At 35.2% G+C, this 20,389-nt stretch overlaps 1 protein-coding gene across 4 annotated transcripts in view; it reads right to left on the reverse strand.

The window, feature by feature from the left end:
* Nucleotides 1–20,389, reverse strand: part of Cht6 (Chitinase 6) — a 170,761-nt gene that overhangs the window by 58,322 nt on the left and 92,050 nt on the right. For all 4 annotated transcript variants that reach the window (XM_074179016.1, XM_074179014.1, XM_074179015.1 and 1 more), the window contains exons 6-12: nt 18,595–18,724; nt 16,723–16,908; nt 12,411–12,673; nt 8,996–9,148; nt 7,010–7,194; nt 3,118–3,237; nt 2,770–2,984 (exon numbers count right to left, since the gene is read on the reverse strand). In XM_074179016.1, coding sequence (XP_074035117.1) covers nt 2,770–2,984; nt 3,118–3,237; nt 7,010–7,194; nt 8,996–9,148; nt 12,411–12,673; nt 16,723–16,908; nt 18,595–18,724 — 1,252 coding nt within the window. The remainder of the gene's footprint in view (nt 1–2,769; nt 2,985–3,117; nt 3,238–7,009; nt 7,195–8,995; nt 9,149–12,410; nt 12,674–16,722; nt 16,909–18,594; nt 18,725–20,389) is intronic.

Genomic DNA, 20,389 nt, shown 5'->3' on the forward strand with positions numbered 1-20,389 from the left:
AAGTCGGAACTACGGTCTCATTTCAAGGCACGATAGATTCCAATGATGAAATCCTAAAGTTGAAAAATATAAGTTTTGTCATAAAAAATGAGAAAAAAAAGTGTCCATGTTTTTAACCACGTTTATTTGTAACTAATTTTACGGATTTCGTCCGGTTACATTAGATCCAAATGAAAGTGGTAAAAAAACCATCATCATAATCTCCTACCACGAAATAAGCGCTACATCCCATCAATTCATTGACAAGTTTAGTCTTTCACGTACTTTGTTCATATATTCAAACATTTTTGGGAAAGAAAGTTTTTGGCTTTCTACTACTCCATCTTGATACAAAAAACAAGGACGAAGGAATCTTCCAAGGAAAGGAAGGAAGCAATCAATTTCAAAATAAGTAACTCTATACATGGATGTGTAGATCATGCAAAGAAGTAACTTTCAGACACAAACTGAAAGAAAGTCCTCCTGAAACAGCTACTTTCATATAAACATTGAATTACACGAAAGAAAAAAAATTCTTTCGAAACAAATACTTCTATATGAACACTGAATTATACAGAAGATACTTTTCTCTACTCAGTTTGTATTTCAAACATTCGTTGTGGAATAAAAATCAGATATCATTCACATGAGTTCTACTTTAAATGAATGGTAATAAATTGTACTCACATAGAACACTGTCACCCTCACTGGTATACACCGATGTTTCGCCTCAAGACACTTGCCCCAAGGCTCTTCAGTACCAAATTGGATAACATTATAGAAAATACACACAGTTCATTCATAAATTACGATTTTCAATGTCACGGAATAAGCTTGATCTGCTTATGTCATCGATGACATCGTAATGCCATTCATTCACCTATTTGATTTAATCCCAGCCAACAGGAATCTTATTCGAATAGAAGGAGTTATATTTTTAGGAGTGATTAATTTTTGTGAAAGAAAGTTTTTGGCTTTCTTCTACTCCATCTTGATACAAAAAACAAGGACGAGGGAATCTTCCACGGAAAGTTATAATGATCTTGAAGTATTATCCAAATAATAGAAGACCTTTTAGCTTTCTACTACTCCATCTTGATACAAAAAAAGATGAGGGAATCTTCCAAAGAAAGTAAGGAAGTAATCAATTTCAAAATAAGTAACTCTATACATGGATGTATAGATCATGCAAGAATTTTTCTTTCGTGTAATTCAATGTTTATATGAAACTAGCTGTTTCAGGAGGACTTTCTTTCAGTTTGTGTCTGGAAGTTACTTCTTTGCATGATCTACACATCCATGTATAGAGTTACTTCTTTTCAAATTGATTACTTCCTTCCTTTCTTTGGAAGATTCCCTTATCCCCTTTTTTTGTATCAAGATGGAGTAGTAGAAAGCCAAAAACTTTCTTTCCCAAAAATTAATCACTCCTAAAAATATAACTCCTCCAATTCAAATTCAAACATTGTTTTTGATAATTGTATGTCCAAACGATTGTTCTCGTTGAAATTTATTGTTATTCAGATAATAAAATTAATTTTGATTTCGTTCTTACATCGATGCATTCAACTGAAAATATTCCAGAAAATAATCTTAACGAATACCACTCATCCTAAAAATTTTCTCAGATAAATGTCCATTTTTTCAAATTCATACCTTATTATCAAATCATCTAAAGGAACAATTTGGAATAAAAAGATATTTGTAATGTTTGAGATATACCAATCAAGTAACCATTAATAGATATTTCTATCATGGTTTTATCATGCTGGTTGCTCTCACGGTTTTGCTAAGTAACAAAGTTTTCGTTAAAAATGGAAATTTGTTCATAATTTTTTGAGGTCTTGTCGTGGTATTACTTTCGATAAAATGCTAGTTTCCTTGTTGCTAGTAGTTATGCTAACAGAATATCACTATTACTTTTCAAAAAGAAATGGCAAAAAAATATCTTCAAATTATAAAAAATTATATCAAATGGATTCATTTTAGGTATACAAGTGTAGACAAGTTGAGCAAATGTGTAGAAATGTCTTCAAGAATAACGGGATAATGACGATATATGCTCTTTATATTTATGAATGCTTAATGTTTGTATTAAAAAATAGGCATCTTTTCTTTAACAATATTAATCAACATTCCTATGAAACAAGAAGAAATGATTTTGTGCTCCCTATACATAGGTTAACCATAACAGAAAAAACTTCTCATTACATGTCAATGAAGCTATACAATAAATTGCCGAATCGAATCAAAGATTTGAGGAGCATAAAGAAATCTAAGAAAGAAATAAAAAAATATTTAATAGATTTAGAACCATATAGTGTTAGTGACTTTTTAGACCAAACCGAATTATAGAAATGTATATATTTATGAGTACATGTAGTCTTTTTCTTTTTTTTTTTGTTGTTGACATTATTTCATTCCATGTTGACTGTGTACAAGCTGTAATAGTCGGCATATTTTTGAAATAAAGATTATTATTATTATTATTATCAAATGTTGAAGTCAAAATCTATTTTGAATATCTAGTAGAGAAGATATATGTTCAGAAGACGATAGAGACGAATAAATCTAAAATTGTAATATATTACAGAGGAGAATAAAGTTTCAAATCAGTCTTCAAGTTATCGGAATTGAATAAATTTCAGTGTGAGAAATCTCATTATAGTGTTATGTACCTTTCGGTATTTCTTCTGTTCGAATTCTCTTAGTGTCGTACTGAACGAACTCATTCATCAGATTTGATAGGTGTCCAGTTGCTTTAAGACATTAATTGTGAAAGTTTCTTACCTCATCGAATGCTTCTGTAGTTGTAGTCTGCCTGAATGTAGTTCTGCTAGTTGCCGCGGTGATTTTGGGTGGTACCCTTGAAGTGGATACTATAGTCGGAGTCGGCGTTGTTGAAGTAGTAGATGTGGTTGACTTGCTGGCTTTCTGCAATTTCTTGTTGCATAGAACATTTTGCGAGTAGTCACATGAATCAGCGGCTTTATTGAAGTACAAGCCTGGAAAAAACTTTGTTGTATCACAAAAAAATCATTTTAAAAATGAACTTGAATGGCACCAGTCTTTTATTGTTAATAATATGTTCAGATAATTGTTGATTTCAGTCGCTTATAGGTTTTTATTTTGGCGTACCTGCTGGACATGTAAATTGATGTGCCACAATTCCAGAGTCCCCTGCACCGCTTAGGCACCAGAAATATTTTTTGCAATCCATTGGATGTGGGAAAAAACCTTCATCTTCACATTTGAAAGCTGAAAAAACAGTTGATGAAAAGACTATTGATGAAATTGAAATAATTACAATAGATTACAATATATGGAAATCAAACTATGTTTCGAGGTCATGTCATATCAATGGTGAAAACACCTCACCATTGTCACCCATATGAACCTGAGACTTTGTAGGTACGTGTAGTAGATTCCCAATGGAAAATGACGTACTCAGCTAATGCTGCGCAAAAAGCTGAAGAGAAATTATCAGGCATGTGTGCAACGTCTTCCATTTGGAAGATTTGCCGCAGGTACCTACCTATAGATGAAAAGCTGGAATTGATTTCATTTGGTCGGAATGACCATCGATAGACCGGTTTCGGAGTAGTAGCTCCTCGTCAGTACCGGAAGGTTCATTGGAATTAATTGTTGGAATTGATTTCGGGATACTCAGACGGTCCACTTCTTCTGAAATGATTCTTTCGGTACTGTTTATCGATATCTCCATGACAAAGTGAACCGAATTCTGCAGAGATACGATATAGGAACAGCCAACGATCAAATTTCCACTTTTCTACAAATACCATAAGACACGATACCCAATGAGTCACAGGGCACATACAAAATTCTATGTTCCACACGCTCAAGAACTTACATCGGCCAGACCAACAGATGAGTCTCCAACAGAGCCTATGAACATGAGCTTGCTGTCTGTAAATTATATCCAGCCTCATGCTTCCTCGAACATAAATGAAAAACAGGTCACACAATAAGCTTCGACAACACCGAAACAATTGCCACCGAAAAAACTCTCCAGGCCATTATACTCCGCGAAGCTATTGAAATTGAAAAACGTCCTGACTGCCTCAACAAACAAGGTGATTCACAAAGATCACCTCATTCATGGAGATCATTTCTGTCACATTGCAAACCTCGCTTCTGCAAGTCAAAACTCCGTTCTCACTACCAACTTCACCATCGCTCCCAATATCGGTCCGCCCCTCCACTCTACTAGGCAGATAAATACTAAACCAGGATCGGTGGACTGTGGACCGACAGCCGAAAATCAGGTGAAAGGCTAAGGTAACTAAGTGCCTAACAACAGCTTCTAATGGCCTATGAAAGGCGAAGAGCCAATCCAGACATCTGGAAAACACCACTTACTACAATTTGAAGAATATATGATTGATCAATAAGGCAGTAACCAACATGTGATCCTTATCACATTTTTGTAAGTAAAAAAGATAACAAAATGACTTGATAAGTCAAGTCAATAATCAACACATTAACCCTTAATCGGCTAACGTATCTCATGGGATACAATGGTATTGGAAATTTTCAATGCAAATAGTGTGCCAGTTATGGAGAAACCGGCAATGTATACTGGTAGCTGGTAGGTACATAAGCATCAAAGCGTGTTGGCGTGGTGGGGAAGACTGAGCCGCTGCGGTGAAGTTTAGAAACCAAATTCATTATCAAGTAGCGATGGCGTCATCAACAAACGCCGACGAGGTGAGTACAATATTGGCTAAATAGTGTAATTATCAGGTTTTACTTTTATTTTGTATTTTGTACGGTAATTTTATATATTTCAAATTGTTCGTACAGTAGAGTTTTCATATATGAACTTTCTAACCCTACTATAAGTTGATTTGAATTGTTTGTATCCTCTAGTACACATTGCCCACTTTGGTAATAACATTTCAAGGAATGGATTCATAGATATACCTGGAACTGATGTGAGATTGTAGTTGTTTCAGTTTACAGAAATTGGTCCTATTACCTTTTACGGTCGCAGAAATAGGAGACAAGACTACATAGCAGTTGTACCGCCTGAAAACACCAATGTTTCTGATGTTGGGTCATCATCTGGTGAAGAAGATGTGGACTATATCCAAACAGATCATGATAAAGAATCTGTGGTTTTCCTTCTCCATTTACCCATAGAAATATCCGGTCAGAATAATAATTATAATGATGATGCCTGGAGTACTGATGATGATGTGCCCTTATCCAATTTTGCCTCAACTTCAAAATGAATAATACAAAACGAAAACAAAAAAGTAAATGTAAAGGAGCCAACTACAAATGGAAAAAGGAAGATTTCCAGCATAGTCAAATTCCAATTGATAAGGAATTTGAAGCCCCGCCTGTAATATTGACTTGTCTTCAATATTTTCAAAAATTTTGGGATGATCCAATTATCCAATATATAGCGGAGCAATTCCATTTTAGCAACTGGATCAATCAATATATCTTCTTCTGAAATTAAGTGTTTCATTGGAATGGTGCTTCTTATGGGAATTATGAGAATGCCATCATTTGAAGATTATTGGGCAGTGAATACAAGATATAGCCTCTTAGCTGATGTGATGCCAGTGAAGAGATTCAAAAAAATTTCGAAGATTGGTACACTTGGTACGCTTGTTCAAAATAAGGCCTCTGCTTGAGAAAGTCCGAATGAATTGTACTCAAATTGAAGGTGAATTACTTCACTCCAAAGACGAAATGATGATTCTTTATAAGAGAACCAAAAAAGGGAATCTCAGGCAATACATACCAAAAAAACCTAAGAAGAGGGGTTTAAAATGTTTGTGAGAGCAGGGGTAACTGGCATTGTATATGATTTTTTCATTTATACGGGATCTACGACTTTTGACAAAATGATTTTTTCTGAACAAGAATCCGATTTGGGTTCGCAGGTGGTAAAGTCGTAATTCAACTTTGAAAAATGAAACCAGAACCTCAAAAGAGTACAGTATATTCTGATAATTGGTTCATATCAATTGAACTTATTAGTTTACTGAAGGAGGAATATAAAATAAATAGTTTAGGGACCATAAGAAATAATAGATTGCGAGGGTGTAATTTGGAGGCTGACAAATCTCTTCTGAAGAAAGGCTGGGGAAATTTCGACTATAAAGTTGATAATGGAGCTGGTATTGCAGTAGTGAAATGGGCTGACACCAAATGTGTTACGCTTGCCAGCTCTTGTGTATCTCATTGCCCAGTAGTTCAAGTAAAAAGATATAGTAAGGAGGAAAAGAAAAAAGTTAGTGTAGATTGTCCTCAAATTATAAAACAGTACAACACCCACATGGTTGCTAATTGGTATGCTAATTGCTCTATATAAAACGCCTAAGAAATCAAGGAGATGGTATTTAGGGATATTCAGTCAACTCATAGACATTGGTGTCAATAATGCTTGGCTGATTTACAAAAGAGACATGGAAGCTTTCGGTAACACAAAGCATGACAATTTGAAAACATTTCGACTTCATATAGCTCTAGCACTACTAAAATCAGAAAAAATCACGGAAATGCGAAAATCCGACCTTGAAAATGAACAACCATTCAAGAAAGTTAGAGTTCCTGTGAGTGCCAGACCCAGAGATGACATAAGATATGACCAAGTAGGACATTTTCCGATTTTCGTGCAGAAGGGGAAGTGCAAACTTTGCACAAATGGCTAAACAACAGTTTTTCGTCAGAAATGTAATCTACGGTTATGTATCGTGGCAGGAAATAGTCCCCGTAACTGCTTCACCATTTACCACCTGAGAAACGTATGAATGGGCATTGTATCCTGTAGGACACAATCATTACATAATATATACTTATTAAAAAAAATCCAAATTTTATGTTTTTTATTGGTATTAAAGTTTTGCCCGTTTAAGGGTTAAAGAAGTTGTAATAATGAATCGACTCTGAAAAAATCCATGTCGATGGTTTTGAGTACTCAATTTTCTAATAACAGCCTATACATAAAATTCGGCAACTTGTTCAAGCTCTTATATATGAAGTCCATACGTACCTCCATTCAAATCTGGTGTTGATGGGGGAGCAGGGGTAGTATAGCTAGGCGTAACTACTTTTAGACTATTGTAACTAGAGGTCTCTTCACGTTCTCGAGAATTTTTCCTTCGTATTTTTCTTCTGCTTTTAGAATCATCCACAGTCTTTTCAGTCGTTTCTTCTTTAGCTGCATTTGACGTTATCCTAAATGAATTATAACGATCAAATGTGTTAACTGTCAACGTTTTCATCTACTTTTTATATTGATATAGAGTAAAAAAAAATGTCAGTTTTACTACTTTCAGAATAGAAAATGTCAAACAGATTAATATAAGAACATAGGCTTTCACGGCCGTAGTGACGATCAAAGTGAAAAAATCCGGACTAGAAGGCCATTGTCGAATGGAACTTGAAGCACCAAACGTTTTGTCTGCCACTGCGGTATACATCATCGGTGGTATGTACCTGCGAGAATGAAGTCTCAGCAACGTATTTTTAGTCGTATTCACACATTCAGAGGCTGGTGGGGGTGATGGTGTAGAAAGTGGCGATGTCGATGTTAGGGGTAATGATGCGTGTCCATTCAAAATTCAAATTCTCACTACTGATAGGGCCACACTCTTGCTGGGAAGTTCTGATTGGTCTGCACTGTCATTCTGATTGGTCCTCGTTATTGGCCGGTATGCTACTGTTGGGATGTCGAACGGAATTGTATTGTAGTCCATTTCTGACCTTATTAAGCACTGACCAAAACTGACGTTCTGTTGACCAAAACTTTCTTTTTCTCTGTTGAAATTGTTGAGATGCTCGCAGTTATCAGTGGCCTCCATACGAAGTCGTTGGTGGTAATAAATCAGACAGACAGACAGCCAGTTTCCTCATATTTTATCACGTGGTCTGCAATTAGGAATTCGTTCGGTTGCATGAAGCCGCAGCTATGTTGGTTGTTAGTTCCGTTATAAAACGAGCCACAGGAACATATAATTCTGTAAACACGGGCAGATGTCAGAGGCTCTATTTTGTCTTTGGCTAATCTGATAGTGTTGCGTAGTTGATTTGTTGGCTTGTAAATGGTCTCAACGTTATGATGTTTATACAGTTTTTCGACGCGGTCCGTGATTTTGTGTATGCAAGGTGAAGAGACTGTGCCTCCCACTGGTGGTTTTATCGTGGTCGAAGTTGAAGTATTTCTCCTTCTGGATTGTAGAATACGTTTTTCTTACGCTGCGAAACCACCGATTTGTAGAGCCTGGTCTAGATGACGAAATTCTCCTTCAAGAAGATGTGGTTCACAAATATTGGTTGCACAATCAACAAGTTTTCCAATCATAGCATGTTTTTTTTCTGAATGGGTAAATCATAAAATTTTCAACAAGCAATTTTCTCAAGCGGAGAATTGGCTAGCTAGTAGTGTGGCCGACCTACGATCTAAAGACAGTGAATTCCGTTCCACCTTCGACCAAATATTTTTCCAGCGGAAATTTTTCTGATTATGTTATATTACATGGTTGACATATACTCGAATCTTCACGATGCTCTCTAGGTGGCTCATGAAGTCAATTACAAAACCAACCCACAATACGAGTCTGATAACTATAGTTGTCGATGCCGAAGACTCAAAAAAGTCTCCTGTAGTTTCAGATAATTCAACAAATGATCGTAATTTTTCCAAAACAATGAAATGAAATATTCAAAATTCAATGTTAACTTGAAATAAAAAAATGGAATCAAAAATGGAATTTTAACACTCTCTAGGTTCATTAGGTTTTGGTAATGACACCAAAGCCCAAAAAAACATTCGTGATTCAAAACCAGACAGCGTTGTTTTAACTCACAAAGAGGGAAAAATTGAGATACAATATCTTTTAGTAGTATTTCTAAGTACCAAATGAATTGTGTATTCGTACAAAAATATTCAATTTGGCGTGAAACAGAAAACGTTTTAAGATCTCTATATTGATTTGAACGGAATGAGTAATAATATATTTAATTATGTAACAGATACCTGTTTCTTCTTCTATTTCCAGTAGATGGTTTTTCAACTACGTTTTCATTCTCTGGTTGACTTTTTCTACTTGCTAGTTTAGATTTTGCTCTTGTCCTAGTTTTTGACGGCTTTAATTTCGATGGTGGTTCTATCAGGTTATCCTCTGTGATGCTGAAAAATTCAAACCGCATATAACAACGATGATTTATGATTACCTACCTATATAAAGTGAGGCGTGCAAAAATTATTCGAAGAAAATAACCTCATAAATAATAGGTGAATGAATAGAAATGTTAATGTAATAATGATATTGATTATTTTCATTTATAATAGGATTGAAACCTAAATGAAACTGAATTTCATCATAATGAATCCCACAATTATGTGAAACTCGAAAGATGTTTCCCAAACTTCACTGAACGGAGTTCATATAAAATATTTGGGTTAACATTATTCTTCATTGGCATTCAAAATGGAATTACCAAATTTATCAAATATTAAATTGCTATTGTTGAATACCTTGTACAGTCTGAAATATGTCCCTCTAATTTTGTATAAAGAATATTAAAAAAATGTATTATCAATTTTTTGGTCACATATATGTTAGGGTCGGTTCAATCACGTGATATTTTTTAGCATTCATTAACCCCCCTCCCCCTCGATGATACGTGTTGACATTCAAGTCTAACCCCCTCCCACACCCAAAATCACGTAGAGTTTTTAGTACCCACAAAGAATCTTAAAATTTTTCCTTTCTTATACCCTGCAAATAGGTCTTTTATACAGATCACCTAGCTTAGACATTATTTAAATGGAAAACGTACGAGGTAACGGTGTATGCATGTATTCAACGCGACGCCGACATAACAGAATGTAACTGGCAAGCCGAGCCGGGCGGTCGTAATGGTGCGCGGCGATTTCGTTCGTTGCCTGGCAACGGCGAGTCAAAGTCACATTACACGCTGCTTTTCGGTTTAGAAATCGCGCGTTTCACGCGTGAAATAATATGTGATTTTTGCTAAACCCCCTTCCCCCATTCAAGCTTATTGGACGGCCTCTTACATCATGGAAAAAGGACAATATTGTATGTAATTTAGTTTAATCTTCCTCTTGAAGATGGTCACTTGTTAATTGAAACACGTGTCGAGGTGTTAAAAATAACGGTTTGGTGTTGGGATTAAACTCCAGTAGTATTCAAGGGAATGAGTTCAACGAAAAATGTTGCTACCAGGTATACAAACAAATATAGCATGTGATATAAGTACCCATCTACCCACCTAGAAGACGTTACATTCCTTATGAGTTTATTGAATAAGAAAAATTATTGCTTCAATGTTTTCATTATCGAAATTAGCATACCAATTATTATAACGAACTAATATTTGATAAAAAATTCAGCTCCTTTGTTAATGTCATATTACCTTATATGCATTTATGAGTTGCTTATAGAAGGTCTATTCAAAAATAAGGTGAATTTTGATTTATCTCAAAAACTATTTATTTATTAATCAATTTCTGTTTTGTCTTCTTCGAAGCAGTCCCTCTCATATATATAGTACACTTGTATCAGCGTTTTTACCAATCCTTGAAGCAGTTCTGATATGTTCTTTTTGGCATGTCCTTGAACTCTCTTCAGTTTTTATCTCCTCAATCATCGTAAAACGCCGTCCTCTCATGGGTCTCTTCAATCTTGGGAACAGGAGCCGAATATGGCGGCTGAGGCATGATTAGGGTGTTGTTTATGTCCAAATGAATTGTTTTTCCACAATACCGAACGTTTTCTCCGTATTGCTTTTCGCATGCGACACATAACTCCTGATGCACTACGTCACTTCGTGACTTTTTCGGTATTGGCTCTCCTGGACGATTGGACTTTGGTTTCTATGTCATAAACATATACGTTTCTTTGAAGCAACTCTGGACCATCGTTGACGTCATTCAACAATTCCGAAGCGATGTTACACAACGGTTTTTTGGTCAAAATTCAGCAATTTTGGAACGAACTTCACTACCACACGCCTCATTCCCAAAATTTCCGAAAAGTTGCATGGAATGAGCGAAACGATATGTACCTCCTCTAATAGTTGCAGTTGTGAGACCTTCCTTCGAAAAGGAACTAAGCATCATCAAAAATGACTTTTAACGGAATGGTTACTCCGAAGTGATGGTGGAACAGGCATTAGCTAGAAGACAGCAAGAGTTCCACAAGGAAGAGAAGCCGCCACAACCAGTACTTGTACTCCCCTACATCAAAAGATTGTCGGAAAGGATAAGAAGGATTGGGTCAAAGTATAACATCAGAACCTGCTTCTGATCTGGGAACACTATCCAGCAGCTTTACGAAAACCAGGCTACCAAACGCATCAGTGAAACTAAGAGGCCATTGAATAGCAGAGCATGTTTGGACTCATCAACATAACATCAAGTGGGCTCAAGCTGAAATCATCCACAAGGGGAACCAAGCTAGCGTGGAGATATGTAACATATGGAAACCTTTAATTAAATGGAACACGACCAACTCCCACCAAATGGTCAGCTTCCGCTAAAACCGATGAAGTGGACAGAGGGAAGAGGGGATAGGTGAAAGCACTCGAATGACCTATGAATAGTCAGATCTCTAGTCCAGTTACCGCTTGAAGACGATTGTTGATACTAACAATCGAAACGTCGTGAATTAACTTTGTTTTGAATCTTTTAATTTGTAGTCTTCATTTCTTGTTAATAATTTTTTTAATTTTCATGTCGTGTTATTATTTAATTTGATCTTTATATGAATTATACTTTGCCTATGATTCCATTATTGAAATTACGTTAAAATATTACAAAAAGTATATATTTAATAAAAAATATATTCCTTTGTTGATATTAGCTGTGCCTCATACAAGTATCATACTTCCCGAGATTCCTCTACGTTAATTTTTGGTTCATTCTTATTATTATTTCTCACTTTGAAAGTTTCAGATATACTTCGAATAAATTAATATTACTATCATTATCGATATTGAAAATAGTTTTCATAATTTAACAACAAATAGAGGCAAATCCGTTATTTGAAATCAATCATTATTCAAATCCATTATTTGATGAGAGATTAACATATTTTAGTTAGAGAAATAGGTAGAAGGGTACATGACAATATGTTAGACCCCTTCATGAAGTAATTTCCCTGAAATTGATGATAGTAACGCTCTACCATATAAAAATTCAATTGTATAGAATATTACAATATTTTTCAAATTCCAGCTGATGGATTTTTATCCTAGCATGGTTTATCTTCATCAAATTTTTGAAAAAATGAGTAGAATGAAATCAGTTATTTTCGGTATAGTTGTGACAGATTTTTGAAGTCTCTCGTTTACGACAATATTCAGAATACCATGAATTCATATGAAATACAAAAAAACAGTGAAATATACAAAATACTGAAACTCACCCGTACGCATTCAGCAAAGCTTCTTTTCCGGCTTCAATTAACGGATACGGTTTTCCATGACACGTTCCTCGAAAATCGTCGTTGTCTATAGCCCAAAACATAATCCCTCCCAAACCGTTTTCTGCAACGTACTCAGCTTTTTTCCTAACTATACTCTCATCGTCATATCCTACCCATTGGTCTTCTTTGAACGCAATTGGCCCCATAGCGTCAGGGTTAGGTTGATCTACTTCCCAATCTTGATTTTTCACGTAGTCACAAATCTGAAAGTGATATCAATACTGTGATTTCTAATACTCAAGAATCAGTCATTATTCATTATGTACACAAATATCACAATCAATATTCCACAAAGTTTCTTTAGATTAAACGAATAGCAATATCATGGGACATTTGATTGGGATCGCGATTTTTTTCTGTTAAACACCGAGGACAGTGTTTCTAAAATGTACTCTATCGTAGATATAATTGTAACCAAATTTGTACCGAAATATGCTAAACATAACATATTTATCTAATAACTGTAATAACTGTTCATCACACGACATTGCATATCCTTCATAACAATGAAATCATTTATTGTTATTTTCACCTCATCATTTGTGAATACTTTTTTGGGTTTGTCTCGTTTTGTATTCCACTGAAAATAAATAAAAATAAATGTTAATTCAAATGATATTGATTCACTGACTAATCCTTGTCAGAGTGTATGTTCGAAGTTACAACAAGTTAATTTTTTCATTTATTCATTAACAAGATTATAAAGCTTTGGAATCGTTTTGAGACGTTTTGTATTGAGGAGTTAGGCACATCAGTTCTAAGACTCATTTTGTTGTGGAAGTATTCAGGTTATGAATAATTAGTGGAACAGTACACAAAAATGAATAATTATATTTTTAAACGATAGCTATCCATGGTCCTCAAGGTGAGTAGAAGTTCGCACTGTTCTCTTTAGACTGCAAGTAATGAGAAAGCGACTGTTTTGTAACCATTTGAGTCTTCCACTTTTCAGTTGTTGTAGGGACAGCCTATACACCACGTCATAGTCACATATTTCTTAGGGAACTTCGTCGTAAACAGAAGTCACTGAAGGATCTTTGGTTTTCAGTTGTTTGAACCTTCCGTATTTTAAAAGTTTTATAACGAAATATTGTATTGAACGAAGGTATGAGGGTGATCTGGAAAGTATCCGACCTAACAAAGATGCAAGACATTTTTTCTTTTTCAATATAGTCTCCTTTTCACTCTACACACTTCTCCCAGGATGTTCCCATTTCTGTAATCCGTCCAAACAGTACTCGGCACTTATCTCTGCAAAATAATTGTTCACCAAAGTGATTGCTTCTTCATTTGACAAAAATTTCTGTCCCCTGAGCGAAATTTCAAGATGAGGGAACAAAAAGAAGTCGCTTGGGGCTAGATCTAGTGAGCACAAGGTAGATGGTCAAGATTCGTGGATTTTCGCCATGGCATCCGCTGAGGTGTGAGGCGGTGCGGTGAAACAGGACTTTCTTTTTCAGCAAAAGGGCCTGTTATTCCGCCTTCAGTTTGTCAAGTAATGATGCGTAGCGTATGACTATCCCGAAAAACACAGGCCATCACATTTTCGGCCGAAAAGCAGTTTCTGCTTTTCCCCCTTTGCAGTCCACTGTTTCGACTATATTTTTGTTTTGGGCATATAATTGTATATCTAGTTTCATCTACAGTAATTAACCAGTGCCAAAATTTGGAATAACGTAATCAAGAAACATGGAGAGTCAAGAGCTGTTGCGCATAATATTTTTTAGGCCTTTGACCCTGTATGGCATGAGGTTTTGCGATGCTATGGCTTGTTGGATCATTTTTGTGTATAGCCCTTCAGCTTTCTGAAAGAACGTTTCCTGCGAGTGGCCGTCGATGGATATCACTCGAATACATTTACCATCCACGCTGGTGTTTCCCAGGGATCTATACTGTCCTCAACCCTCTTTTTATTGTATATCAACGACTTATTGGAAAAAACCAAGAGTCCAATATATTGCTTTGCTGACGACAGCACACTCGTCTCGTCATTACATTTGGATTTCAGGATATCAGCTGCGGATGCACATCTTCACCAGCAGCAGAAGGTTGCATATCTTAATGAGGATCTAGAAGTAATTTCGAATTGGGGTGAAAGTAACCAGGTTCCATTCAATGTTACAAAAACCCAGGCATCGGTTTTCTCTAAAAAGAAATATGTCTGTGAACCGGACATGATAATGTCATGTCAGATAATTCCCCCTTCTGCTTCGATAAGTTTGTTTTTGTTGAGGGTTTAAATGGACACGAAATTGTCTTGGCACAATCATCTCGCTGCAATTGCGAAGGATGGTTCTCAAAAGTTTGAAACATTGTCCTGAAACAGAATACTGTACATACCTCAGCAACTTGCGATGCTCTATAAAGCTCAGATCACACTTTCTTTGGAGTATTGTTCTCATGTATGGAGCTCCGTCCTCAAACATACTCTGAAGCTGCTAGATTCCATCAAGAAAAGAGCCATCCGCCTGATTGGAGAGATTTGTCTCTCTTCTATGAATACTTTCATAGGAAGTGTTCAAGTGACTTGGCACATTTGATTCCACCAAGAGCGAAACATATCAGAAATACGCGACGGACTCTGACTGCCCATCGTTTTGAGGTTCAACTCAGTACACCTCGAACTTCACTGTTTAAGAACTCTTTCATTTAGAGAACTGCGTTTATAAATTCCCTGAGAACGTTTTTCCAAATGGATTTAATCTCCAGCGATTCAAATCCAATGTGAATCACAACTTTCGCACAGGCACCGCTCTAAGAGCGCCTCTACGATTTTCCTGTAGTGCTTGTGTTTTGTTCTTAAAAAAAATCATTGCGCCTAAACTGCGTCAAGAGAGCGTTGAAATTGTTTTAGGTCTAACGTGAGCAATCGCGGCACCCAATGCGCAGACAACTTTATCATGCCCAAATGTTGATTCAGTATGTAACAAACACGTTTTTTGACATGTTTATCGTCTACCAATTTCTTACAGTCACGTATTATTTCAGCTGCTCAAAATTTCTCTATGGTGAATGATGATTCAGAGATTCCATACATAATATCCAACTCTACGCATTACGCCTACGCAAATATTTGTATGGTGAGTGGTCTTTAAGATCAAATGGTAAGAGTACATTGATTGGGACAAGGTATTGAAATACATTTCTGACCCTGAAATGAAATGAATTTTCAATGCACCAACAGCTCTCTGGTTGGAAGAATGGTGGATGCGGTTAGTAAGAGTACTGAAAAATATTCTCAGAAGAGCTCCTCACTCTTAAATGTGACTGTGAAGCTGCTATAAACAATATGCCGCTGACTTATACATCTGATGGCATGAATGATTTGAAACCTCTAACATATTTCATGTTTATCTGCGATATTGAGAAAAACACCAGAGGTGGATGGAATTGATAGAAATAATTTGTTAACAAGGCAAAAATATATTAAAGCATTACGAGATGGGCCAAAGATAAGGTTCAAGAAGTAATATCTATCCGAACTGGTCAGTTCTGGTTAACGAAGACCTCGTGAATTGGTGTTCGATGACATAGTCCTGATTGAGAAGGAAAATAACGAACGTTCAAACTGGAAATTGGGAAATGTTTCGGGGATTCATTCCGAAATAGACGGAATCACAAGAGTAGCCAAGGTAAAAATGAAAATTGGTGAGTTCGTATAACCCGTCTGAAGTTTATACTCAAACAGAAGTTGAGAATTCAGTTAAACTACAAGTCAATGAACACGATTCAAATAGGAAAGAAAACCGCACAGATATTCAACCGAAGAGTGATGAAGTGGAAGATCAACAGGAGAATAGAGAGAGAGAGGGAGATGAAGTTAAAGAGAATAAAAAACAAATGGTTACCCGAAGAGAATGTGTGGTGAAGAAACCAGAACGTTATGGATTTATTTAATATTATAGGAAGATGATGTTGTGTTTAGAATGAGTGATTTCATCAGAATGAACTCCCTGTAACTTATATATTTTATGTTTTATCTTTATTTGATGTTATGTATTTTACAAAAAGCCATTTATTAAGGTTTCTCAAAATAAAAATGAAGGACAACACCTTTAAAAGTATTCCAAAACAACACTTTCCTATATCAATGAAGTCTATGACGAAAGCTAGGCTATTTTCTGATTATTTGTGATGTCTCTATCGTCATTCCTTTTGATGAAATTCATTTTTGTTTGTGAGATTGGGGGTTAAATTACATTACAGAAATTCAGACATAGACATTTTTTGAATATTATTTTCCGTTTCTCACCTCATAATATGCGAGGTATCCATTTTCCCTGGTAGCCTCACCCATACTCCCAGGCCCGTCAGCCGGTGATCCAATTTCGAAAGCATCTGGATTGAAGAGGGTATAGGATCTTCCGTACGTAGGAATACCAACCACCAGTTTATTGGGCTGTGCTCCAAGTTTGAGATAGTGTTTGATGGTATGGTCCTGAAGGAGAAATTCAAATGAGATTTCTTTGGCATATCGTACTCATTTCAAACAGTTTCGCATGTTGAATAATAAGGAAAATATAAAATAGATATATTGAAAATGATAAGAAACAAAGGATACCTTCATTAACAAGTATACATTATATTTTTTCGTATCAACGCAATACATAATACTATATTTTAATGTTTATAATGCAGGAGATTGTTGTGTGCGTGATTTTTGTCACAATTTGAATGCTTTAATATCGCCTTTCATTTATTTATACATATACATATGCTAGTTTACAAAAATAAAGAAATAAAAATTAAATTGTAGATATTCTTAAATTTCATTACAGGTATAGATTACATGTGAAAAATTTGTTTTGTGTTACTTTCAAAGTGAGATAAAGATATACAAAAAATTTACATCTCCGGGCAGTAATTATTGAAACTATTCCTAAGCCTAGGAATAGGAGAGTTTTGATCCATATTGGTATGTTGAAAGCTTATATTGAGAAATTGCCTATTTCTGGATGGTACATAGATAGTAGTAGTAGATATAGTAGTTCTGGAGCGTCATAGTAATTCGTAAGGATGTTAAACATTGAGACCAAGTCCGAAATAATTCTTCGTTTTTCTAATAGTAAAATATTGAATGTTAATCTAGCTGAATGTAAATATCAATGTTATAAACACCATGTACCCTGAAGTTTAAAAATCTGATGAATTTACTCTCTCAAGTCTAACCTTATAGAGGTTATATAGCCAGGACTCCGGATAACGCTGAAAAAACTCAATCTACTATATACATAAGCAAAATATGACGATTTTATAGCTTCTTGCTTGTTGAAAGTTTTGCAAATCCTTCTAATGAATCCTATCCTCCTATATCCTTAATATAGTTAACCTTACCAAATTTTTTCCAAGTAAATTGTAGTGAAATTCAATCATATACTGATTTTTTGTAAATGAGATAGTCGAGCATTTATTCAAGTCGAGGAACAATCTGTTACAGTTGCAATATTGAGCGAATCGATACAAGTCAGATTGGACGTTTAAGAAATTTGCTTTCGACTGTATTTTCGAAAATATCTCTCTGTCGTCAGCGTACAACAATATTTTGGAAAATTCTAAACATTTGTTCACATCATTTATAAAGATTAAAAATAATAAAGGGCCCAGTTGGGAGCCTTATGGTACTACCGACGTTACAGCGGTAGGTGTTGATTTGAAACAATTTATTGTCACAATCTGTGATCTATTGAAGACATAGTAGGAGAACTACCATATAAGATCACCATGTACACCGATCTCAGCAAGTCTGGAGATGAGTAAATTATGATCTATTTTATCGAAGGTCTTGCTGAAATCTGTGTAAATAGTCTACTTGGGAGTTACGAGTTACATCGCTATTTGTCACCAACTAAAATACATATAATTGGATGATAAATAAACAATAACTCATTTACAAATTGAAGATATAAATGTGTGCGACAAAATTCTCAGAAAAATCTAAACAAGTGGAGTTACGAAATATAGGTAAAATTAAGGTAAATCCAGGTAGAATATAGGTAAAAATGTATTACAAAAAATCAATAAATTCAGTGGATGGGTACAAAATAAAAATATTGAAATAGTTACAGACAAGGTTTTGCTTGCCTATTAAACAATATTATATTGTGATTTATTATGAGATACTTACGATATTCAAATCCCCGTCGAAATTGTATTCGTTATCTTCTTCTAAAGGGAAAAGAGGGGCGTGATGATTGACTGCTGGTTCAAAAGCGGAGTGGTAATCATAACTCAATATATTCATCCAATCTAAATATCTGAAAGAAAACGCATTGGTAATATAATATGATGGGTGTAAAAATTTCCATAGTTTTAATTTTTTTAACAATGCAATAAACCGATATGAAATTCCGACTTATACAGGGTGTTTATTAAACACGCGGCAAAAATTTAAGGGGCCATTCCTTGGACAATTCTAAAGATATTTTGTCCTTTGATGATTTTTGATAGGGCGCTTTATTTGGACGATACGGAGCGAAAACAATTTCGACAATAACAATTTATTATACCAAAAATTACATGTAATGTTTCTTAATCTACAAAAACTGTTGAAAATACTACCCCCGCTCGGATGCAAGAATCCAATCTTCTCCTCATCGACTCCCGACCTCTTTCAAAAACCCCAGGATCGTTTCCGATTGCGTTACACCCAACAAATTGAATGTCTGCAGCCGTTTGTAGTAATCGGAATGTTGTTGATAGGTAGCAAAGGAATTGTTGGATTTTTTATTACTTGGTAGGTCCAGTGTATTACGCTATACCTACTTTTATTTCCGCTACGTTGATAATTTCAAAATTACCAAAATTGTTATTGTCGAAATTTTTTCGCCCCGTATCTTCAAAACAAAGACCCCTATCAAAAATCATCAAAGGACAAAATATCCTCAAAATAGTCCAAGGAACAGTTTCCTGATGTTTAGCCGCATATTCAATGAACACCCTATACAAGAAATACTCTTCCTCAGTATCAATCAGTCTTAATGATGAAACAGTTATTTTCAAACGGTTTTTTCAGCTTTCCCTGTTTGTTAGGATCAGATTTAGTAATTAAAGTTTGACCCTCTTCCTGTTGACAGATTGATGTTATATTTGGTACACAAATTTAGTTTTGATGACAATTCAATTCAATAAATTCTGTATCATTGTGAATCCAAGATGACCGCAGCTACAAAATGGAGCAGTATCATTCAATAGCAACTCCGCTATAATTGAGATTTTTTTCTCTTATTATTTATGAGATCCACAACTTAAATAAATATTTCATGAAATATTTCATTTTGGTGAAATTCCAAAAAGGGATGGTGAAACATTTTATTGTTCTAATTCTGTTGAAAAATCTTAAAACTTTGATGGGCTCCGGAAATAAAATCATTTCATCAGCAGACAAGGAACATCTACAACAATCTACAAAACTACAAAAAGATGTCAAGGGATCCGATGATCGATGATGTAATACGAGTAATGGTTCTATATTTTCTGCCATATAAGGACCATGCTATTGATTTTTGTTTCATTTGAAACGAATGAGTATATCATATATCAAAGGCATACCCAGAGAGTGGCAGGGTGAGGACACCGCTAAAAGAAATATTTCTTTTTTTGATATCAGCTTATCATAAATGTTACAAAATCGATCCACAAAGATTATATGACATGTAAGGTTTCAAAAACACTCAATTACAAACTATGTATAGTCTATACGAAGTCAATTCGAATGGCATAAAAACCAAATAGTTTCCAAACGTCAGGCAGTTTTTTTATATGGCATGGGCGGCGTGGTTTATTTTTTTTTTCAAAATTATTTTAATTTTTCATAAACCTACACGGATTTTTTTTATATTAGTAATGAGGAAGGAGTATTGCCCAAAAAAACAGTTAGCTGTTCGGATTGACGTTGTATAGATCATAACAATAATTCGCCA

Source organism: Leptinotarsa decemlineata, unplaced genomic scaffold (genome assembly GCF_025532065.1).
Source record: "Leptinotarsa decemlineata unplaced genomic scaffold, Ldec_3_MD MMD2_tig00004307_RagTag_RagTag, whole genome shotgun sequence".
Lineage (NCBI taxonomy): Eukaryota > Metazoa > Arthropoda > Insecta > Coleoptera > Chrysomelidae > Leptinotarsa > Leptinotarsa decemlineata.